General features: G+C 49.5%; 1 protein-coding gene across 2 annotated transcripts; it reads left to right on the forward strand.

Moving 5' to 3' along the window:
• Window positions 1-13,740: 13,740 nt before the first annotated feature.
• Window positions 13,741-19,359, forward strand: LOC147992731 (mitogen-activated protein kinase 7-like). 2 transcript variants are annotated; one of them, XM_087531566.1, is made up of 10 exons: window positions 13,741-13,930; window positions 16,047-16,461; window positions 16,739-16,866; window positions 17,016-17,075; window positions 17,398-17,547; window positions 17,631-17,786; window positions 17,924-18,135; window positions 18,238-18,330; window positions 18,529-18,605; window positions 18,700-19,359. In XM_087531566.1, the coding sequence occupies exons 1-10, from the start codon at window positions 13,880-13,882 to the stop codon at window positions 19,002-19,004; spliced, it is 1,647 nt and encodes a 548-aa protein (XP_087387692.1). In that variant the 5' UTR covers window positions 13,741-13,879; the 3' UTR covers window positions 19,005-19,359. The 2 variants fall into 2 exon arrangements, with proteins under 2 accessions (XP_087387692.1, XP_087387689.1); XM_087531563.1 differs by lacking the exon at window positions 13,741-13,930 and adding an exon at window positions 14,824-15,050.
• The last annotated feature ends 2,632 nt before the right edge of the window (window positions 19,360-21,991 follow it).

The raw sequence follows: 21,991 nt of genomic DNA on the forward strand, positions 1-21,991 counted from the left end.
GGAATGCGGCTTCCAGGTCCTCCCAACAACTGATTGATCCTGCTGGCAAGCTGTTAAGCCAATGCCGAGCTGGTCCTTTAAGCTTGAGTGGGAGGTATTTGATGGCGTGGAGATCATCGCCGCGGGCCATATGGATATGAAGGAGATAATCCTCGATCCATACCGCAGGATCTGTTGTGCCATCATATGATTCGATGTTTACGGGTTTGAAACCCTCGGGGATTTGATGATCCATTACTTTGTCTGTGAAGCATAGTGGGTGTGCGGCACCTCTGTACTGGGCTATATCACGACGTAGCTCCAATGAGCTTTGTCTACTGTGTTCGGCCCTGCCGGATTTGTGTCCGGCGTGACGGTTACCATCTCGAGTCGTGGGGCGCCCACGCGATCCGTAGATTGATCTTGTTTGCCTTGCCTTGTCCTTCACCATATCTCGTAGGTCAGGCGCATTTTCCCATGCCTTGGTACGGGGTGCGGCTTGAGTGGAGGGCCGAGAGGCCTCTCTGTCGCGGCCACGAGGTGGCCGGTCGGCCGTATCAAGTGCTAGTGATGTAGGTTTAAGTGCTTCCTCCTCTAATCGGGGTAGCAACCTGCGCTTTGGGTAGCTCTTGGAGGGCGTTCGAGTTTATGCTCTTCGGCCGCAAGGACTTCAGTCCATCTGTCGACTAGCAAATCTTGATCAGCTCTAAGTTGTTGCTGTTTTTTCTTGAGGCTTCTTGCCGTGGCCATAAGCCTGCGTTGAAAACGCTCTTGCTCGACGCGATCCTCTAGCACGACGAATTCGTCGTCGTCGAGGCTTGCCTCGTCTTCGCAAGGAGGCGTATAATTATTGTCCTCGACCTCTCTGTCTGCCGCTCTCTCATGAGGGCTGGCTTCTCCATCCTCCTGTGTTGAATCTTGCTGGAGGGGGTTTTTTCGGCACTCTCCGGAGTATTATTATCTCCCGTGCTGGAATCGCCGTGTTTGCTTTGGCGGGATTTTGAGTGGCGCCGCTGACGCCGACGCTTAGGCTGTTTCTTGGAGGGGTCATCCTCCGCTGTTCCATCGCCATCTCCTTCTTTTGGGGTGTCCACCATGTATATGTCATACGACGAGGTGGCTTTCCAGGGCCCAATAGGCGCTGGTTCTTCATTGTCTCCTGCATCGGTGTCCATACCGTCGATGTCTTCGGAGTCGAAGTCGAGCATGTCGGTTAAATCGTCGACGGTGGCTACAAAGTGGGTGGTGGGTGGGCTTTGAATTTCTTCATCGTCCGTATCCCAACCTTGCTGACCGTAGTCCGGCCAGGTCTCTCCTGATAAAGAGAGAGACTTTAGTGTCTTCAGAATATCGCCAAAAGGTGAGTGCTGAAAGATGCCCGCGGCAGTAAACCCCATGATCGACGTCCAATCGGATTCGATCGGCAGGGGCGCGGAGGGTTCGGAGTCCGGCTCCTTGGAGTCACGAGTCTCGCGGAGTGCGGGGCTGGTGTTCGACTCGATCACCGAGGCGGCGTCCAACCACCCATCCTCGATCGGCGCAGTTGGCTCCGAATTAAGGGTCGAAGCTGATGCGGGTGCAGCCTCCAGGGCACTGTTCGGCGGCAGAGCTATATCATGCTCGTCGTGACAGTGCGGCGCGCTCGGCAGTGGCTCGAATCCGTCGAGGATCAAGTCCCCGCAGATGTCAGCCGTGTAGTTTAAACTTCCAAATCTGAGCTGACGGCCAGGGGCATAATTTTTGATCTGCTCCAGATGGCCAAGTGAATTGGCCCGCAGTGCGAAGCCGCCGAAGACGAAGATCTGTCCGAGGAGGAAGGTCTCACCTTGAACTGCATCGCTATTGATGATCGTAGGAGCCATCAAGCCTAACGGCGACGACACAGAGGTACTCTCAATGAAAGCACCAATGTCGATGTCAAAACCGGCGGATCTCGGGTAGGGGGTCCCGAACTGTGCGTCTAGGCCGGATGGTAACAAGAGGCAAGGGACACGAAGTTTTACCCAGGTTCGGGCCCTCTTGATGGAGGTAAAACCCTACGTCCTGCTTGATTAATATTGATGATATGGGTAGTACAAGAGTAGATCTACCACGAGATCGGAGAGGCTAAACCCTAGAAGCTAGCCTATGGTATGATTGTTGTTCTGTATGTTGTCCTACGGACAAAAATCCTCCGGTTTATATAGACACCGGAGAGGGTTAGGGTTACACAAAGTCGGTTACAATAGTAGGAGATCTATATATCCGTATCGCCAAGCTTGCCTTCCACGCCAAGGAAAGTCCCTTCCGGATACGGGACGAAGTCTTCAATCTTGCATCTTCATAATTCAGGAGTCCCGCTGAAGGTATAGTCCGGCCATCCAAACACCCCTTAATCCAGGACTACCTCACTCATACTTTACAAAACTACTGCAATGCATGCATGCTTGGCCACTACTACCTCCTTTCCGGTTTGTAGGGCTCAATTCAAAAATCTTATCAACCAAGATAGATGATGAGTGGTGGAATAATTTTATAGTTTGCAAAAGCACTCAATTAGTGTGCCCATTTTCGTGAACATTACATGAGTTGGTGTGTTCCTTTTTAATTCTTGCATGCAAAGATTTAATGCACTTTGAAAACTAAAAATGGGATGAAGATTAACCCACTAAATTGAAAAAATAAAAAAATTAAGATAAGTCTTATAAACTGGAAAGGAGGGAGTACCTCCTCAATGATGATCCTTTCGGATCATAGTCGTCGGTGTCTTCTGGATTCGGACATTTTGAGCAATAAAACTGCTGGACACGCGCACGCATCTGCTACATTGTCGTGATGAACGTTGGGTGCAAACGAGATTAATGAACACCGTCGTCATCCACGGACGGACGCGCGCGGCCACACGTCCGCGTCACCCAGGACTCGACTCGACCCAGCTCGATTGAAACCACCGTACATGTGTATGCTCCAGACTTGGTACGGGACGTGGAAGTATTATCCACTGCACGCTTCACTCTCACTGCGCCGATCATTTGGCATGACACGTACGGCTCTCATACGACCGGCCACCTGGCTAGCTACTCTTTGACCACCCTACGTACCGATGCGCCCGTTTATTCCGTGCTGATGATCGATGTGTACCACATGCAGCGCCCGCGAAATCAATACCAGCGCTCGAGTGTGACTCCGTGATGCAGGTGAGTCTACGTACCGGCCGGCATCTGAATGCCGATGCGGTGCACATCGTAGCCACAGATGCAAGGTTCATCATGCGTCTGAGTATGTGTCGTACGGTGCAAGGTTGTGATGGCTCGAGTTTATGCACGTACGCACGTAACTCATCGATTGATCATGGCCGGCCCGACGTACACAGATCACCACAGTATTCCCGGAGCGTATTTATGTACTAGCACTATTTTAAACCCGGGAATGAGCCATGCATGCATGCGTGGAGCCCGTCTGGCGTGCCCCGAAATGGAAAGCAACCGCTGCAAATGGCGACGTCCGCTGGGAAGCAAGTGCTGGAGTAATTTTCTGCTAGTGGCCAGAGGCCCAGAATGAGAGAGGCACATAGTAGGAGGCATCTGAGAGGAGAGGTGCCATCGCGAGAAAGGCACGATGGAGCACCGGCTACGATACTGCCGCGTGAGAGCGAGCGGCCCGGCCGTCCCGTCCGCACGTCGGCGTCGGACAAATAATTTTGATTCGAGTGCTCAACCAGCAGCGACCGCATGAAGGCGACCCGGCCTCGTTGAGAGCAACGTAGTGTAGGATCCTCTAGGTACCAGCAGACATAGACTCATCAACAGAACAAGAAGAAGAAGAAGAGTTGCTTGGAGTCATGCCCGGAGCAGGAACCCGTGGAATTCCCCGTACGTCTCCCTTTCTCTCCGTCGCCGACGAGTCATCGGCGGCAGCCCGATCGCCCTCACCGCGTCGTTCCGGTGAACGCCGCCGTTTGGGGCACCTACGTAAGGGCATCTCCATCCGTTGGCCCCCCCAGAACGCATAAAAATCGCCCTCTGGAGGCGAGTCGGCGATACAATTGGCGCTGGGGCGGTTTTGCGCTCAGTCGCCACCCCCAGCTCGCCCCCAGGCGCCGAAATTGGCTCACTTTGCAGCCCAATTTCGGCGAATAAAGGGCCCATATGGGCGAGAAAGGCCCATATTCGGCGTGGTTTTGCCATGTCTCGGCGTTCAATTATCAACACAATTATTTCTTATCACATATTTCATCACAGGAAAATCAAATACTTCAACAAAATAGTACAACAACAAATAGTTCAATACAAATCATATAGTTCAACAAATAAAAACTCGTATTTCATCACACGGCGTCCCCCTTGAGCCTCCATAAGTGCTCAATCAGATCTTTCTGCAGTTGATGATGCACCTGTGGGTCTCGGATCTCCTGACGCATACTGAGATAGGTAGTCCAAGTTGCCGATAGCTGGTGATCAACTTCGGCTAGAGGACCCTGCCTGTAGTATGGTTCAGTGTCGAACACTGGGTCTTCTTACTCGCTCTCGATGATCATGTTGTGCAAGATGACACAGCAAGTTATAATCTCCCACATTTGATCTTTGGACCAGGTCTGAGCGGAGTACCGAACAACAGCGAATCGAGATTGGAGCACACCAAATGCCCGCTCGACATCCTTCCTGCAAGCCTCCTGAACTTTCGCAAACCAGGCGTTCTTGCCTCCTGCCGCAGGGTTTGAGATCGTCTTCACAAATGTCGACCATCTCGGATAGATGCCATCTGTTAGGTAGTACGCCTTGTTGTATTGGTGCCCATTGATCTCGAAATTCACCGGAGGAGAATGGCCCTCAACGAGCTTGGCAAAAACAGGAGAGCACTGCAGCACGTTGATGTCATTGTGAGTTCCTGGCATACCAAAGAAGGAGTGCCAAATCCAAAGGTCCTGTGTGGCTACCGCCTCAAGCACCACACTGCAACCGCCTTTGGCGCCTTTGTACATCCCCTGCCAACCAAATGGGCAATTCTTCCATTTCCAATGCATGCAGTCGATGCTTCCAAGCATCCCAGGAAATCCACTTGCTGCATTCTGGGCTAGTATCCGAGCAGTGTCTTCCGCATTGGGTGTTCTCAAGTATTGTGGCCCAAACACTGTCACCATTGCCCGACAGAACTTGTAGAAACACTCTATGCTGGTGGACTCGGCCATGCGCCCATAGTCGTCGAGTGAATCACTGGGAGCTCCATATGCAAGCATCCTCATCGCTGTCGTGCACTTTTGGATGGAGGTGAATCCAAGAGCGCCAGTGCAATCCATCTTGCACTTGAAGTAGTTGTCGAACTTCCGGATGGAATTCACAATTCTGAGGAAGAGCTTTCGGCTCATCCGATAACGGCGCCGAAATGTTCTCTCGCCATGAAGTGGAGTATCGGCGAAGTAGTCGGAGTAGAGCATGCAGTAGCCTTGGAGACGATGCCGGTTCTTTGCTTTCATCCGCCCCGGCGCCGAGCCACCTCGCCGCGGCTTTACATTGCTCGCCAACAGCTGGCCGAGGACGGCGAGCACCATGAGATGCTCTTCTTCCTGGACGTCGGCCGCGGCTTCCTCCTCTAGCAGCGCGGCAAGCTCTTCCTCCTCATCCGAGTCCATCGCCGAGGCAGGCAAAACGCCGAACACCTTGCGCTCGGTGGGCGTGTACCCGCCGTTAAACCGCGCCTCCGTGGCCGGAAACGCCCAGCTGCTGTGGGAGGGGCTGCCGCGGCGAAGCGCTGCTATTTTCCGGCGGGGAATGGCTATCTTGCGGAGTAGGGCGGCGGCGGCCGCCGGGATATAGCTAGTGGTGGCTGAATGCACGGGGGATGCGAGACGAGTCGGGGGAAGAAAACCTTGACTTTTCCGCTGTCGGTGTGGGCCAGGCGTGTTTTTTCCTAGCGCCGGAGCCCCCAACTGCTCCCCAGCGTGCCGGATTCGGCTGTGACCACCGGACGAAAAAAAGATTCGAACCGGCGATTTTCGGCGTCCGGAGGGCGTCGAAAAAGTGGCCTGGGAGACTCTGTTGGGGGCGCGGCTGAAGATGCCCTAACAGGGCTAGCGTGGGTGATGTGCGGGCATGGGCGTCGCTTTGTCCCGGCCCGGAACGTGCCCATCGGACGCTGCTCGCCGAATGAAACGCCGGGCACGTGCTGCAATCATGCCACTGTAAAATGCTGTCGCTCTCGCTGTTGGGACGGTGTGGTCGCCCGCGCCGCTGCGGTCGAGCGGCCCTGGATGCGCCTCGGCATAGATATCGTTGGGCAGCTGGTAGATATTTCTGGTGCGCGCACACACACCAGTGCTAGTGGCAGCACAATACTGGTACTCCAACTACGGCTGTCCGGCGGCTGGCAGTTGAGTTCGGTGGTCTCTCCCCTGCTGCGTGATGCCGATGAAGAGCACACAGGAATCCATAGGCACGCAGAAATTTGTGTGGAGATACTATTATTGTCCTAGGACAATGGGACGTAGGGGCTGTTCATCCCTTGATCTGGCGAGACGAAACAACGAAAAAGAAACTAAAAAGAAAGGAAAGGAAAGGAAAGGAAAGCAACAAGTTGACCAAATTAATTAGTGATGGCCGACAGTTGTGTGCACACATACTACACAATAGATCCATCCATCGTTGACAGTGAACCAGCACTGTGAGCTCGCGTGGATCTCTAGTAGTACCACTTGAAAGAAAGAAAGAAAAAGTAGTACGCGTGGATCTCGTTGATTGGAATCGTGCGTGTTTCTTGTTTAAGAGCGACCCGCGATTCTGCTCTGATTCTCTATGACTAACAAACAGAACTCAACAGATCCTCTGTCTGGTCCGCAGATTTGTAGAGCGGCTGATTCTCTGACATGTACAGTAGCATACTACTGTATCAAAAATAATCTCCCGCGCGCGCTCTGCTCGGTACGCACGCTCTCGATGAGCACGCCGAGTAAAGCCCAGCCCCCGCGCGCGCGTGTTCCGCGTGCAAAGCAGAAAGCGCCGCGGGCGAGATCCCATGATGCATGGCTGATTTACGTGGGCCGGCGTACGTCCCCGGCCGCACATGCCGCGGGTCCATACTATCTGAGTGCTGATCGGCGGGCACGCAAGCATGTGCGGGTTGCCTCCGCCGTAGTACTTTACGTACCCGAAGCTTCCGGAAACAGCAGCGAAAGGGGTAATAGTGGTGGTGGTTACCGCAACGCAATGGCCGGGCCCGGGTGGGTGACTGACTCCGGTGGGCAGCGGCTCTTTCGCGGCGAGCGGCGGAGAAGAGAAGAGGGTCCGCATGTGGGCAGGTCGCGCCGCCCGTGACGCGCCGGTGCTGCGCGGAATCTTCCGGAGTCGGCGAAAAGCATCTAGCAGCGGTGGGACGTAGTTGCTGCGACGGCCGGGTTGATGACTCCGATCATCTCTCTTTCGCCGCCGAACGAAAGATGGCATTTTTTCTCCAGAAAAAGAACTGCCGCTCTTCCTAGCTGCCACTGATTGACTGAACGAGCCCGGAAAGCCGACGCGGTTCATTCATCGCCCAAATACTAGTGTAGTTGGGTGTGGTCGGGCCATCCATCATTGCGCGAGACAACCTGCGTGCGTGTTCGCTACATTTTAGTCGCCGCACGCGGCGGGCGGCGGTATAGTCAGCGCTACGTCCAAACAAATCCATTTCACGCACGCCTACGGCTGCCTATAATGAGCTTTGGGCGCAAGAAGCCAAGTACCTTCCCACCTCCAGCTAGCGAAACTAGGCATGTATGTGTACTGTTTTTGCATCGTCGGCGTATGTATGGATATTAATTAGGTTATCCATGTCTTCTTTGTTTTTCTTGCGGTGCATTAGGGTATCCAACTAAAACAAGCAAGATTAGGTTATCATTACAGGAAAGGATCTTCCAAAAAGATCAGGTGATCTTCCAAAAAGATTAGGCTCTGCCTAGCGGATATTTTTGTGTTTTTCAGTTCTCAAAGACACGGAGCCGAAGCAGATGGCAACCATTTTTCTTCGAGTCAAATCAGTCTTTCAAGCTTTGATCCTCCTCAAGTTTGTCTATCGGGATGGAGTAGATGGAGATCTACACGTAGATTCCTGCCAGTTTCTCGGGGCGGCGAGACTAGGGTTTCTCGTCGTACCCTGCGACAAGATTTGATGTTAGTTTCTTTGGATCAATTCAAATTCAGAGGTTCAATGTCGATGAAAACAGCTCCAAGGCGCTGCTGGTCTTTGGGAGCACGTGCACAAAGACTTTTCGGTTATCATCAATAAGAGGTTAGGACAACTCTGGTATGGAAGCAGTGACAACGGCAGTGCTCCATATGGCCGGAGTTGGGATTACCGTGTGGCACTCCTAGGTGTTATCTTCACCGGGACGACGAGTCGACGATCTATTCGGATCGTAGTCGTCGACGACTTCTGGAGTTATCGACGACTTCTTGGCCCTTACTTCTACAAGCTCTTGAAATTCAGTGAGGTTGTTTCGGTGAAACAGTGGCTCAAGAAATGACAATGAGCTGCACTCATACATCGTCATGTATTCCCTAAATAGATTTCACGCACGCCAACAGTTGCCTGTAATGAGCTTTGGGGTGCAAGAAGCCAAGTACCTTCCCACCTCCATCTAGGGAAGCTAGGCATGTGTACTGCTGTTTTTGGATCGTCGGTGTATATATGAACATTACTTAGGTTATCCATGTCTTTTTTGTTTTCTTGCGGTGAATTAGGTTATCCATGACCATATGCTAAAACAAGCAAGATTAGGTTACAGTTTTGCTAAAGCATATCTAGATGTGTCATAAGCGTTGCACATCTAAGTCATATGTCAATGATCTTACGATGAGATTCGTATAGGTATTTTCCTTTTTATACTTGATTGAGTCACTTAGACGTTCACATCTAGATGTCCCTAGACAAACCTATGATAACCGGAAAGGATCGTCCAAAGAGATCAGGTTAGTTAACATGTGTGATTGGACGGAAATCATGGTGTCTAGGCTCTGCCTAGATATGTTAGGTTTTTAACTCTTGGAGAGGCGAAGCTCAGACGGATGGTAGCGCTTTTTCTTCGAGTCATACTTCCGGGCTCCTATCCTCCTTAAGTTCGTCTCTCGGGATGGATTAGGTGGAGCTCCACACGTAGATTCCTGACAGTTCCTCGGGGCGGCAAGGTTAGGGTTTCTAGTCGTGTGAACGCGTCGGCGAGATTTGGTGTCTGTTTTTCAAATCGATTCAAAAGGTTCAATGGCGATGACTGCAGCTCCAGGGCGTTGGTCTTTGGGGGGGGGGGGGCGTGAATAAAGACTTTCCGGTTATCATCAACAAGGTTAGAAGGGTTCTGGTATGGGAGAGACGACAACGGCGATGCTTCGCGGAAGAACATGTGAGGTTTGTGTCCCTCTCCTTCATATGGCTAGAGTTGGGATTATCGTGTGGCACTCCTCGGTACTACCTTCTCCAGGATGACGATTTTTTTTTTCGGATCATAGTCGCCTGCTTCTTCTAGACTCATCGACAACTTTTTGGCTGCTCTTTGGTTTCAGTAAGATTGCTCGGGTAAAATAGAGGCCGAGAGATAACAATGAGCTTTGCCCATGGCACCGCCGGTAGATACATTGTCATGTACTTCCTCCTTTTCGGTTTATAGGGCTTATCTCAATTTGTTATTTTTCCGATTTAAAGGGCTCATCTTCATCTCCTTTTGGGATTCCAGGGCGCATCAAATCTTTGCATGTAAGAATTAAAAAGAAACTCACCAATTCATGTAATAGTACTACTCATCTTGTGGCCAAGCATGCACACTGCAATTAATCTCAATTGCATCAATTCAGTTTGGATAGTTTTATACAGTACGAGATACATTCCTTCGCTCATCATGTGTCTTGGTTGATGAGATTTCAGATTTGAGCCATATAAACCGAAAAGGAGGGACTGTCCCCTAATTAAGACACAATCAAGAATATATATATTTTTGCTTTAAGGGGAACTAGACCTAATTAATGAATGGAAATATTCGAAAGGCGTGTTCATACGTCACCACCCCAACCATTTTCCGACCACGCGTCGGCATTGATCAATCCATCAGCTAATGAACGATCGTTCGAATGGAGAAATGTCGGTCACGCGTGCTATTCAATTCATGCAAGTGCATTGCTTAATCAAGCAACAGCACACGCGGCAATAATGTAAATCAAACTCAACCTCTCGTCATGAGGAGTAAGCAAGCCAGTGCAAAGTCCCCCACCGACTTCGGCAGCTTGAAGCCAAATAAACTAACCAGTTCCATGCAAATGGCAGCAAAGTCGCTCTAATAATAACCATGAGCAAATAATGGCAGGTTAACTACTCTCCCTCATGAAAAGGCCACTGAAACGTGACACACGCACTGGAGCGATTATCAATCAATTAGCTGGGCCGTCAGCGTCGCGGCGACTTGGGGCGCCAACGGTAACGCGCCACCTACGTACACACAGGGCCCCGCCGACCCTACCGATGAAGCCGTCGCTAGCACGAGACGGTACCACCACACCACCACCACCACCACCAAAATGCCTCGCTACTGCAGCTACACTACTGCCTTGCTCTGTTGGGCGATCTCGTTTAGTAGTAGTAGATATATTCATTGAGAAAGATTCTTGGCCACTCACACGCAATCCCAAGCTAGCTACGATCATCAACGGTTCCACCGCATTCCCGGCTCAAAAAATTGGGAAACGGCACCGCATTTTCTGATGGAGATGTAGTGCCTGCTTGCTTGTCGATCTACGGCATATTCCGTGGCCATGTTAGCCTGGGCAGGGGCCTCAGTCGTGACAAAATCAGAGGGATGCATGCATAAAATAATGTACCACTGCCATCATTGCTCATAAGTTTTCTTGGTTCACACCTGGCCGCGGGTGTTGGATCAAAAAACAAAAGTAGACGATGTTGGATCAAACATTGGTTTCCGAGTTTTTTAGGCTGTTTGGTTTTAGGCCTAGCAGTGCTACATTTTGCCATAAAATATTGTTAAACTTGTCTAAGATTAGTTCTTTAAATTGAGAGCCATAAATTGGCAAGTCTAAAAGAATCTTGTCACACTTTTTGACTGTATGTGATGTGGGACTCTAGTTTGGCTTGCCTAAGATGTGGCTTGAACAGATACACACTTAAGTTGCTCAAACTTACCTAACCTTAGATGTGGCAAAAGTTAGACCCACTAAATATGGATTATATATGATACAATTATATCATTGAGTAGGGAGCGGGGCGGATCGGGTGCCCCTTTCGCATCCCTAATAACCACATCATGGTGATCGCCAATGGGCTTACTGTGTCAACATAGCGTTCTTCCTCCTGCGTACCCCCCCCCCCCCCCTCTTCTACCTCATCTCTTTCTTAACATGCATCCTTGATATATTTGACCCCTCCTCCTTCACACGGCGACAGTCCACTTCCTGCTCTTCCCTGAGCCACTGCCCACCCCTTCCCACCCCCTCAAAACAGGATTTCATCCCTGCTTGTTTCGAGGGGGTGGGGAGGGTGATACACTTTTGGTGAGGATACGCTTTGACTTTGTGTTCTGTAGCTTAATTGCTTCGTTTATCTTTGTGTAGTTTGTGCTACTGACGTTCTAAGTCATTTTGCCGTAATGTGTGCTATTGGCGGTCTGTGCACCCACGTGTAATGGGCAATAGGTTATTTTTCTCTTTTCAAAATTTCTTTTATCCTTTTCCCTTTTATTTTCTCTGACACTGTCGGCGACAATAAAAGGATCGAGTTTCTCCCTAACACTCACAGTGGGGGAGCTTGAAGCCCATTGTTGGGCGGGCTTATCGGGTAAAAGAGGAGGAAATAGCCCGTTGGGCGGTGTTCCAAGGTCCATGAGTAAATGTATAGTGTATAAATTCTCAAATGGTGGTGGGCCATGGCCTGGCCCGGCCCGGCATAGCTTCGCCACAGAAGACTCGATGTGAGAACGTTCGTTCCCAATACTATTTTACGTGTTCGATACAATTTAGTATCGTCCACACAATCATCTAGGTACTATCTGCAGGCGGTGCGCTCTAGCTCATCGCGGTGCATTGCACTTCTTTCCAAATACAATTCATCCTTTCTAGATACAATTCCATCTCACAAACTCCAGTCCCTACTGGATGCTCTTATACTTTGTTGAGAGTGGTATATAAGTGGTATCGTGTACTCTTCCTCTACACACGTTCGACATTCGCGGACACCTTCAGTCGCTTTGTCGTAGTGTGCACATCTGTATCATGTAATGGGCAGGCCCATTCCGACCTTTTCACTTCCTTGTGGTAGTTTTAGTTATACATTAATTTCCTTTTCTTCTCTCTATCATTGACATCGATGATAAATTATCGCTTTTCTTCCTAAGATTAAATATGGAGTGTTCATTACCAACCTTATTGTTGAGATTGGAGTTTATGCGTACCGTGTACGCAGACATCTAGGAAGCATCTGTGGGCGGTGTGTGCTAGCTCATGGCGACGCATCACTCCTTTCCAGATACTGTTCTCCCTAACGGGCTATGGTCCTCGGTAGACACCATCGAGAGTGGTGTGTATGCGGTATCGTGTATTCCTCTGCGGGCGTGTGACATTTGCGTGAATTACACCAATGTTTTTTGTGCTAAAGAGAAACACCCACATATATATTGACGGTTCGGGTCATTTTGTTGCAGTGTGCACTACTGACGTTCCGTGCACCCCTACCGTGTAATGGGCATGTCCATTCAGAACTTTTTGATTTATACTTTTATTTCCTTTTCTTCACTCCACCGCCCTTGACAACAAGAAATGATAGCTTTCCCCCCCAAGACTCGACATGCAACGTTCATTACCAACACCGCTCTACGTTTTCAATACACCTCCAGCTAATACATTGTTGAGACTGGAGTTCATGCATATCCTATACGCACACGTCTAGGGAGCATCTCCGGGGCGGTGCGCGCTAGCTCGTCGCGGCACACCGCTCCTTTTCAAATACAGTTCTAGCTCATGGACTCCGATCCTCAGTAGACGCTATCCAGAGTGCCTTGTAGGTGGTATCGTGTATTCTTCTACGGGCGTGTGACATCCGCATGAATTACATTGATGTTTTTTGTGCTAAAGAGAAACACACACGCATATATTTAGGGTCCAAGTCATTTTGTTGTAGCGTGCGCTATTGATGGTCAGCGCACCCCTACCGTGTAATGGGCAGGCATATTTGGACCTTTTCACTTCCTTTTTATTTCCTTTTCTTCTCTCTATCCCCGCCGACGACAATAAATGATCGCTTTTCACCCGAACACTTGATATAGAACGTTCATTTCCAATACCGCTTTATGTTCTCGATACACCGCCAACTCACACATTGTCGAGATTGAAGTTCATGTGTACAGTGTATGGACACGTCTAGGAAGCATCCGCGGGCGGCGCGCTAGCTTGTCGCGACGCAGCACTCCTTTCCAAATTCAGTTCTAGCTCACGGATTCCGCTCCTCGGTAGCCGATGTCGAGAGTGGCATGTAGGCGGTATCGTGTACTCCTCTATGGGCGTGCGGCATCCGCGTGAATTACAACCGCCGATGTTTTTTTGCGAAAGAGAAACGCACACATATTGTCCTCACTCACACGCAAAGGGACACTAGCCCAAGCCCCATCAACCCGCACCGATAAGAAAATACCATAAACACCCTCGCTGCTGCCCGAGAACTACAACAATACCAGACCTCACTCCCCAGACCGCTCGAGGGGCAGGACCGTCTGCCCGCACCCAAATGTTTATACTAATACCCCCTCGCCTCGCCTCTCTGCCGCTCAGGTCACCTGCCCCGCACCCGCCTGCTTAGACTTGTTTAACACCCAGTACCGCACCACCACTTCCTCCTCCCTTCTCCGGGTGACATCGCCGCAGACCGGACCGGCGGCGAAGCGCGGCCTTCCGTGCTCCTCAGGATGCTCAAGGAAAATGCGGGTGCCCACATCGGCGGCGAGCAGCGTGACAAGGTTCGAGTCATTTTGTTATAGTGTGCGCTATTTACGGTCTGCACACACCTACGACGCAAGGGGCAGTCCCATTCAGATCTTTTCACTTCCTTTTTATAGTTTTAGTTATACTTTTCTTCTCCCCATCCTCGCCGGTGACAAGAAATGGTCGATTTTCTCTCTGAAACTTGGTATAGAAAGTTCATTACCAATACCAATTTATGTTGTAGATACACCTTTAGCTCATACATTGTCGAGATTGGAGTTCATGCATATCGTGTACGCACGCCTCTAGGAAGCATCTGTGGGCGGCACGTGGTATCTCGTCACGACGCATCGCTTCTTTCCAAAAACAGTTCTAGCTCACAGACTCTAGTCCTCACTAGATGCGATCAAGAGCGGCGTGTAGGTGGTATCGGTAGCGACTCTAGAATGTAAACGGAGGACACGCTTGAACAAGCGAGGAGGTGCTCTTGGATGGGCCTAGAAGTAGCCGATTTGCTGGGCTGGGCCGTTATCATCACTAGTAGTAAAAACAAAACCCATCTGGTTGGAGGGCAGGCTCAAGCCTGTTAAAGCCTGTACAGTAGATTCGCCTCTACTCCTCGGCGGGTGTGCGGCATCCGCGTGAATTACAACCACCAATGTTTTTTTTTGCACGACGCATATATAAGCGGGTTAACGGGTCACACTGAAGAGCACCCGTGCTGTCCTCACTCACACGCAAAGGGACAGTAGCCCAAGCCGACCAACCCGCACCCGATAAGGAAATACCTAAAACACCCTCGCTGTTACCCGTGAACTACAGCAGAACCAGACCTCACTTCCCCCTTCCACTGGAGGGACAAGACTGTCCACCCCAGCCCAAATATTTTTATTAATAGCACCTCGCGTCGCCCTTGTGCTGCTCAGCTCACCTCCCCGCGCCTGCCTGCTTGGACTTGTTTAACACCCACCACCGCCCCCTCCTCCCTCCTCCGGGTGACGTCGCCGCGGACCGCACCGGACCGGCGGCGAGGCGAGGCGCGGCCTTCTACCCCCCCCCCCCCCCCCCCCCCCCCCCGGCGGCCGGCCTCCCGTGCTCCCCAGGATGCCGGAGGCAAATGCGGGTGCCCGCGGCGGCGGCGAGCAGCGCAGCAAGGTGGGGGAACGGACGGACAGAGTCGCTTTCTGCGCAGAAAGACTTCTTCTTCCTCCTCTTCTTTTTATTTCCTGCCTTGTCGGCGCCGGCCATGGGTTCCTTCGCGGTGCTCTGCTTCTGCGGGCTGGGTCGTGCTGGGATAGAGGGGCGCTCTCCCTCCTGGATTTGGGGCGGATAAAGATGTGGATTTCGGGGAGGATTGGGTTTCCCCAAACAAGAGGAGTCTGTTTCCTGCCCGCGAGGTGGACGGATTGGCTTGCTCGCGCCGCGATTTCTTGCCTTGTTAGCTACCAGGAGGTCCCCGGGTCCAAATCCCCGGGCAGGCGGCGGCATATCCGCCCTCTGTTTCCTATTCAAGTCCTGGGAAATCTCTCGCTTCAGCGCCGCGGAGACCCCTCTTTTGGCAGATGTTGATGAGGGGTCGGTCGGTCGGTCGCCGTGGTTGGTAAATGGGGTAGTATTCGATTCGGTGACCGGGCAAGTTTATCCAAATCTGCAGTTACTTTCCTTTAAGTCAGAGATTGGATAACGCTGGCGCTGCGCATATATTCAGTCCAGTCCGTGGAATCCATGCCTACCCAGGAGTTGCTTAGAAGTTTCCCGATATTTTTTCAGCCAAAGGGATATATATATATATATATATATATATATACATATATATATATATATATATATATATATATATATATGTTCAGGAGGGGTCGTTCATCAGCCTCTTGACATTTGTTCTCTGATGAATTGGTTGCTGTCAGTTTTCTGATTTTGGGTGGGTGAGTACTGGCCGAGAAAGTTCCGATTATGGCGCATCAGTAGTAGTTGTTACACGTATTATTATGATTCCAAGTTGTAAATATATGTCTTTGTTTATCTGAACTATTATAAGCTAGGTTGAATTTGTGGCTGTTTTTCAAGCCAACGCCTGATCTGGATGTCTTTTTCATTTGCAAAAGAGAATTTGCCATGTGCACTGTGCTAACTTTCTCCACGAATTTTCAGGTTCAGAGTTCAGACGTGATGAGTTTCTTCAGTGAATATGGAGATGCCAGCAGATACAAGATCGAGGAAATCATCGGCAAAGGGAGTTATGGAGTTGTGTGTTCAGCCATCGACCGGCAGACCGGCGACAAGGTTGCCATAAAGAAGGTGTCCAACATCTTCGAGCACATAACCGACGCCGCCCGGATCCTCCGCGAGATCAAGCTTCTCCGGCTTCTCAGGCACCCCGACATCGTCCAGATCAAGCACATAATGCTGCCTCCTTCCAGGAGAGACTACAAGGATATATTTGTTGTCTTTGAGCTCATGGACACAGACCTCCACCAGGTTATCAAGGCCAATGATGACTTGACAAAGGAGCACTACCAGTTCTTTCTCTATCAGATGCTCCGTGCGCTCAAATATATCCATACTGGTAATTATATAAGGGTCTTCTTTCGAGATTGATTCTCCCCTCTTCCCCCCCCCCCCCCCCCCCCCAATGAAACTGAAAGAAGAAAGCTCTTCTAGTTCTATATATAGTATAGTATCATCACTGTGGTGCTTCAATGTTTATTTAGAGTTTCACTTCATTTAACCAATGATGATGATAGTCCTATTTTCATCTGCATTGCTCAAAATTAAATGTTTATCATCTCTTGTTATGTATTGCCTGCTTGCTCTGTGCTGATGACTAATCTTTGTGGCTGCAGCTAATGTCTATCATCGTGATTTGAAGCCAAAAAACATATTGGCAAATGCAAACTGCAAGCTCAAGATATGTGATTTTGGACTAGCAAGAGTTGCATTCAATGACACCCCTACAACTGTTTTCTGGACGGTATGTTACTTCTACAGTTTACTAGATTTGATCCACAATACTCTGGTTTTGTCAATTCTGCTTGACAGATTCGATAGAATGCTACATTCTGTACAAAAGAGCCCTACTTGAAACTTAAAGCTCACTGTCTTCCCCAACATGGTTTGCAGGACTATGTTGCCACTAGGTGGTACAGAGCTCCGGAGCTCTGTGGTTCTTTCTTTACCAAGGTAATTAATAATTTCCTCTTCCTGTGCTTTTGTTCATTTTAGTACTGTCTGTGGCATTCCGCTACTTCCTCATTCTATAGGGTTGTATAGCCTAAGATTCTAGGTGATTAGTAGTAGCTTTTGATCCTTATTCTGTAATCTTTGGATACATCACTGTGTTTTAGAGGAGTACAGTCTCGTAGTTATAACAAGGTGTTTGTTCAAGCACTGAAGTTGTGTACAAATTGATATACATTACATGGTGTTACATTTGCCATCATTTGTTTATCCTCTTCTGTTTCTATATTAACTTGATGACACTAAGTTGACTCCTTCAATGCAGTATTCACCGGCTATTGATACATGGAGCATTGGTTGCATTTTTGCGGAGATCTTGACAGGAAAGCCTTTGTTCCCTGGTAAAAATGTGGTTCAACAGTTGGATATGATGACGGATTTCTTAGGCTCACCGTCGCCTGAGATTATTTCTCGGGTATGATTTACTGTTTGCAGAAATGTCGTCAATCAATTATTCAAGCATAAGGTCCAATTCTCTAATATTTTTTATCACCGCAGATTCGAAATGAAAAGGCAAGGAGGTATTTGAGCAGCATGAGGAAGAAACTGCCAGTACCTTTTTCAGAGAAGTTCCCCAAAGCAGATCCTGCAGCAGTCAAGCTCTTGCAAAAGCTTCTAGCATTTGACCCAAAGGACCGACCCACTGCTGAAGAGGTAGGCATGTCTTTAGTGAAACAAGATGATTTTCATTTTACTAGTATTTTGTGTTGTCATTTGTTTTACTTCAAAAAAAAATCACATATTCAAGGTTGTCTATATGTTATTCTAACGAGTGTTGTATGCATAATCAGGCGTTGGCTGATCCCTATTTCAATGGCCTTGCGAAAGTGGAGAGAGAACCATCATGCCAACCGATTTCGAAAATGGAGTTTGAGTTTGAACGGAGAAAGTTTACCAGAGAGGACGTCAAGGAACTTATATTCAGGGAGATATTAGAGTACCACCCTCAGCTTCTCAAGGATTACACCAACGGCTCAGAGAAAACGAACTTTCTATATCCTAGGTTTGTATCTTGACATAGTATCTTTAAGCTCTTTTCTCTTTTGTTATTCTGTCTATATATGTAGCAATACTCATCATGGCTCTTGAATTTTCTGTTATGCAGTGCCGTCGACAACTTCCGGAGGCAATTTGCGAACTTGGAGGAAGATGGAGGAAAAGGCGGGGCACCCGAGAGGAAGCATGTTTCTCTGCCCAGGTAACTTACACTTTAAATACAGTTGTTCTGAATGTGATCAATTATATCTGGTTCTCAATTATTTGTGCCGCCATACATAGCTTGTGTTGAAACTGATTAAAACTACCAAAATGCATTAGTTAATCTAGAAGTGTGGAGCCCTAGAATACAGAACTTTTGTTTGAGTTTCACTATTAACCCTTGATTGGCTGCTTGCAGGACTACAACAGTTCACTCTACCCCAGTTCCTACAACAAATTGTCCGGCCTCCCAAGCTCCTCAAAGGATTCCAGCAGGTAACTGGTCCTGTTTGCTTTTGTCTGGTACCTCTTCATTTGAACTTCAGAGAGAGCACCAGTCTAACACATTTCATCTTCGGCACTGTTGCAGCCCGACCGGGCAGAGTGATTGCCTCAGCGACACCAACCGAGAACGCGGCTTTCACCGATCGACAAATGGGTCGAAGAATGGCGAGGGACCCCGCGGGGGCTCCAGCAGCGGCTGCCAGTCACCACCTGAGGCCGGACTGCTCCGACAGGCAACATGAGGTGGAGAAGGACCGCGCGCACTACAGGCCGTTGCACCATTTCAGGGACGCCAGGGTGGCGCCCGAGGCCGAGGCACGGCCCTCGGCCTACTACATTCCCCCGTTCAATGGCATCGCAGCGGTTGGCGCAGCAGGAAGGATGTACTAGTGCAATTGCTCAGCTGAGTTTGCCGTGAGCTGGAGGACGGCCGCGATCGATCGCCGTTGCGGGGAATGCAGGGGGGAGGGAGGGAGGGTGAAGTTGTCTGAAATTTAGGAGGTAGGAGACAGCCGAACAGGTGGTGCTCTTGTGTATATATTGCCGGCAGCCAAATTGGTTGGTTCTGTGGTATGTTTCTCTGTGTCGATAGATAGGTTCAGAGTCCAAACAGTATGCTCTGCTCTGAGAGGTGAAAGGGCCTCTGTTGAGGAGGGGAGGGAGGGGGTTGGGGGCTGTAGAGTTTTTGTTTTTGTTTCCGGATGGTGTTAATAGGATGGATGAATAAATGGATGATGGAAGCTCTGATCCGTGGTGTGTCAACTCAACTCTTGTGTCTGCTAGCTGCTGGAATGTGGTGTCTGTTTTTCATTTTTGTTTTGTTTGCTCCGTTAGACCGGCCTGGTTGCCTCTGCCGTTGGCATCACCCGGTCGCCGGCGATTAGCCGGAGCCATTAATTAGCGGACAAGAATGATTTGTGAATGCAATGCGAAGTGTGGTCTGCTTCTTGCTTGTGCCACTCGATCCAGGCAGCAGGGGAGAGGAGACCACCCAAGCTGAGTGATGAAGAGCAGAAATATCTCATCCGACGATATGGGTCTACACACACAGGCACAGCCACTCGAGCGCAGCGGCGCGGGCTACCCGCAGGCAGAGCCCGCGATCGAGACAGCATATAGGAACGAGCAGTATTCTAGAATTTGCGGTTGCAGCGGAGCACGGGCCCCGATGGACTAACCAGTGGCGACGGCGGAGCATAGCAGCGTGGGATGACACGTTTCGAGCCAGGACAGGGCAGCCCCCGCATGCCGCGCTGTGTAAACATATTCGGCCCAACATGACCCACGCCGGGCCCGACGGCACCGAGTATACTACTTGTTGGCATTTCTAAAAAAAAAAAAAAACTTGTTGGCGCGACGGCGGCGTGCGGCCGGCCTTGGCGACAATCAACCCGACGGCGCACCTGCCGCTCGCTGGTGACTCATCGACGATGGCGAAAGGGAGGCGGATCTCTTCTTCTTCTTGCTGCAGTGAGTGATGCCGCTGATGAGTCCATGTCTGGTGGTACAGTGCAGAGGATCCTTCCTTGGGTCTCCATCGCCTTCGTCATCGTGCGTGCGGTCGCTGCTGCTGGTTGAGCACTCGATGGACTGGGTCGTAGGTACGACTACTTAGCCCCTTTGAAGCCCACAAACGGCCCATGTCTGATGTCTCTCTCAATACGGATACCAATTTGTTCGGCCCAGTAGCCCACCACACCACACCACACCACACCAAAGAAGACAAAGCGCCAGGAGGCTGACCAGGAGCATCGATCGATAATTCGATATCTAATCCATCGTTTCCGCCTTTCGGCGCCGACTAGCCCGCCTAGGAAAGTGATCGCCTGAAATTCGCCGGTGAGTCTTCTTTAGTTCGTACTATGTACTAGTAGTAATTTATACGGCGAACTGATACGTACTTACTACGGTAGTAAGCTGCAGAAATTCTTGGGTTAGACGGAATTAATTAGGGCAATAATTTCTCGTTTATCTCACAAATATATGTAGTACTGCACACACGGATTCATTCTCTTGTTTGGAGTTAGTCTATCCGTTGTCACCGATCTGTATTTTTGTGTTTGCGCAGTCCTGTTTGATCTTCTTGGATTATAGCGTCAAAGTTTAGTTCTCTTCTGACACACTGGATTCTAGCGTCAAATATGCACTGTAAATTAGGCATGGCGCTAGATTCTAGCGCCAAAGTTTAGTTCTGATGAAAAATTATAGACATCTTCGATCTTCTTGGTAATCGCAAGGCCAATGTACACTCAAGTCCGTGATGGGAGTTAATTCATACTGAATGTTTACACATTTAACTTCAGTCTCGATGTAAGTTGGTCCCTAATTCTGCAATTCCTGTAACCGTGATGGACGGGACTTAAAGAAAAATCTTCCTGTGAAATCTTTCTGGAGTTGAAGAAAAATTCTAGATTTTGGTGACCCAAGCTGTGTGTGTGTACATAGTTCTAGTTTTTATTGCTATGAGTTCAAGTGATAGCTCAACTTATTGTTGTCACTTCTTACTGCGGTCACTACTGATAACTCAACTTATTATTGTCACTTCTAGAACAGAGGTACTGACTGTTCACACATTTGACTTCAGTGTCGATGATCCTCGGAAATGGTGTTCCTGATGCCCCAGCCCCTCCACCACCCCGTGCACTAGCCCTCGACTCAAGGCCTGTGCTAGATCCTAGGGATTTCCAGAATAAATGGAGCCAACTAGCATTATCTGTTTCTCAGGTGCGTTGCTTTTAAGTTTTTGTCCCTGCTACATTTCATGATTATGGGCAGCGCACGCAGCATACTCTTCTGTCTGTCTTTTTATCATTGCTTGGTCAAGTTTCTTATGATTTTAGCAAAGTGATCGCGTGAAATCCTATGTTCCGCCGCTGTCTAATTTGTCTTCCCATGAAGCTCATCTCGCCTCAGCTGAGTTTGAAATTAGCCGTTCTGATGTAGTGCTGTTCTATGTTCCTCTAAATGGTTTCACTTGGTTTGAGATTATTATGATTTTACTTTGGACTTCGGTAGTATATCACAAGAGGATTCCGTGTGATGCTCTGCTGCTGTTTGTCGTGTTCGTGTATGGGTCCGCCCTTGAAATTCATCACATTGATGAGCTCGACATCTGTAATTAATTAACAAACTTTCTTCTCTTGTGTGGCTTTGTTCTGTTGTAGGAATGCTCTTTAACTCCACAAGGGGCAGCTTCTTTGATGAATCCCCAATCGCTCATTCGTCATATGCAAAGCAACTACATTCAATGCGTTGCTTCAGGCGGTCAGCCTCCAAACTGCAAGTTCTTCTTTTATGGTCAGAAACCTGGGGCTGCTGATTTCTACCTTGTAGAGTGCACTGTGAACACAGCATCACCGAAGGCCAAGCTCAAAATT

The sequence above is a fragment of the Triticum urartu genome, chromosome 1A (assembly GCF_056163025.1).
Source record: "Triticum urartu cultivar PI428250 chromosome 1A, HENAU_Tu73, whole genome shotgun sequence".
NCBI classification, from domain to species: Eukaryota; Viridiplantae; Streptophyta; class Magnoliopsida; order Poales; family Poaceae; genus Triticum; species Triticum urartu.

Coding starts and splice junctions, on each gene's coding strand:
- LOC147992731 (XM_087531566.1), top strand. CDS start 13,880: ATGCTCAAGGAAAATGCGGGTGCCCACATCGGCGGCGAGCAGCGTGAC. Junction 13,931..16,046: donor GCGGCGAGCAGCGTGACAAG/GTTCGAGTCATT, acceptor ACGAATTTTCAG/GTTCAGAGTTCAGACGTGAT. Junction 17,548..17,630: donor CGCCTGAGATTATTTCTCGG/GTATGATTTACT, acceptor TTATCACCGCAG/ATTCGAAATGAAAAGGCAAG.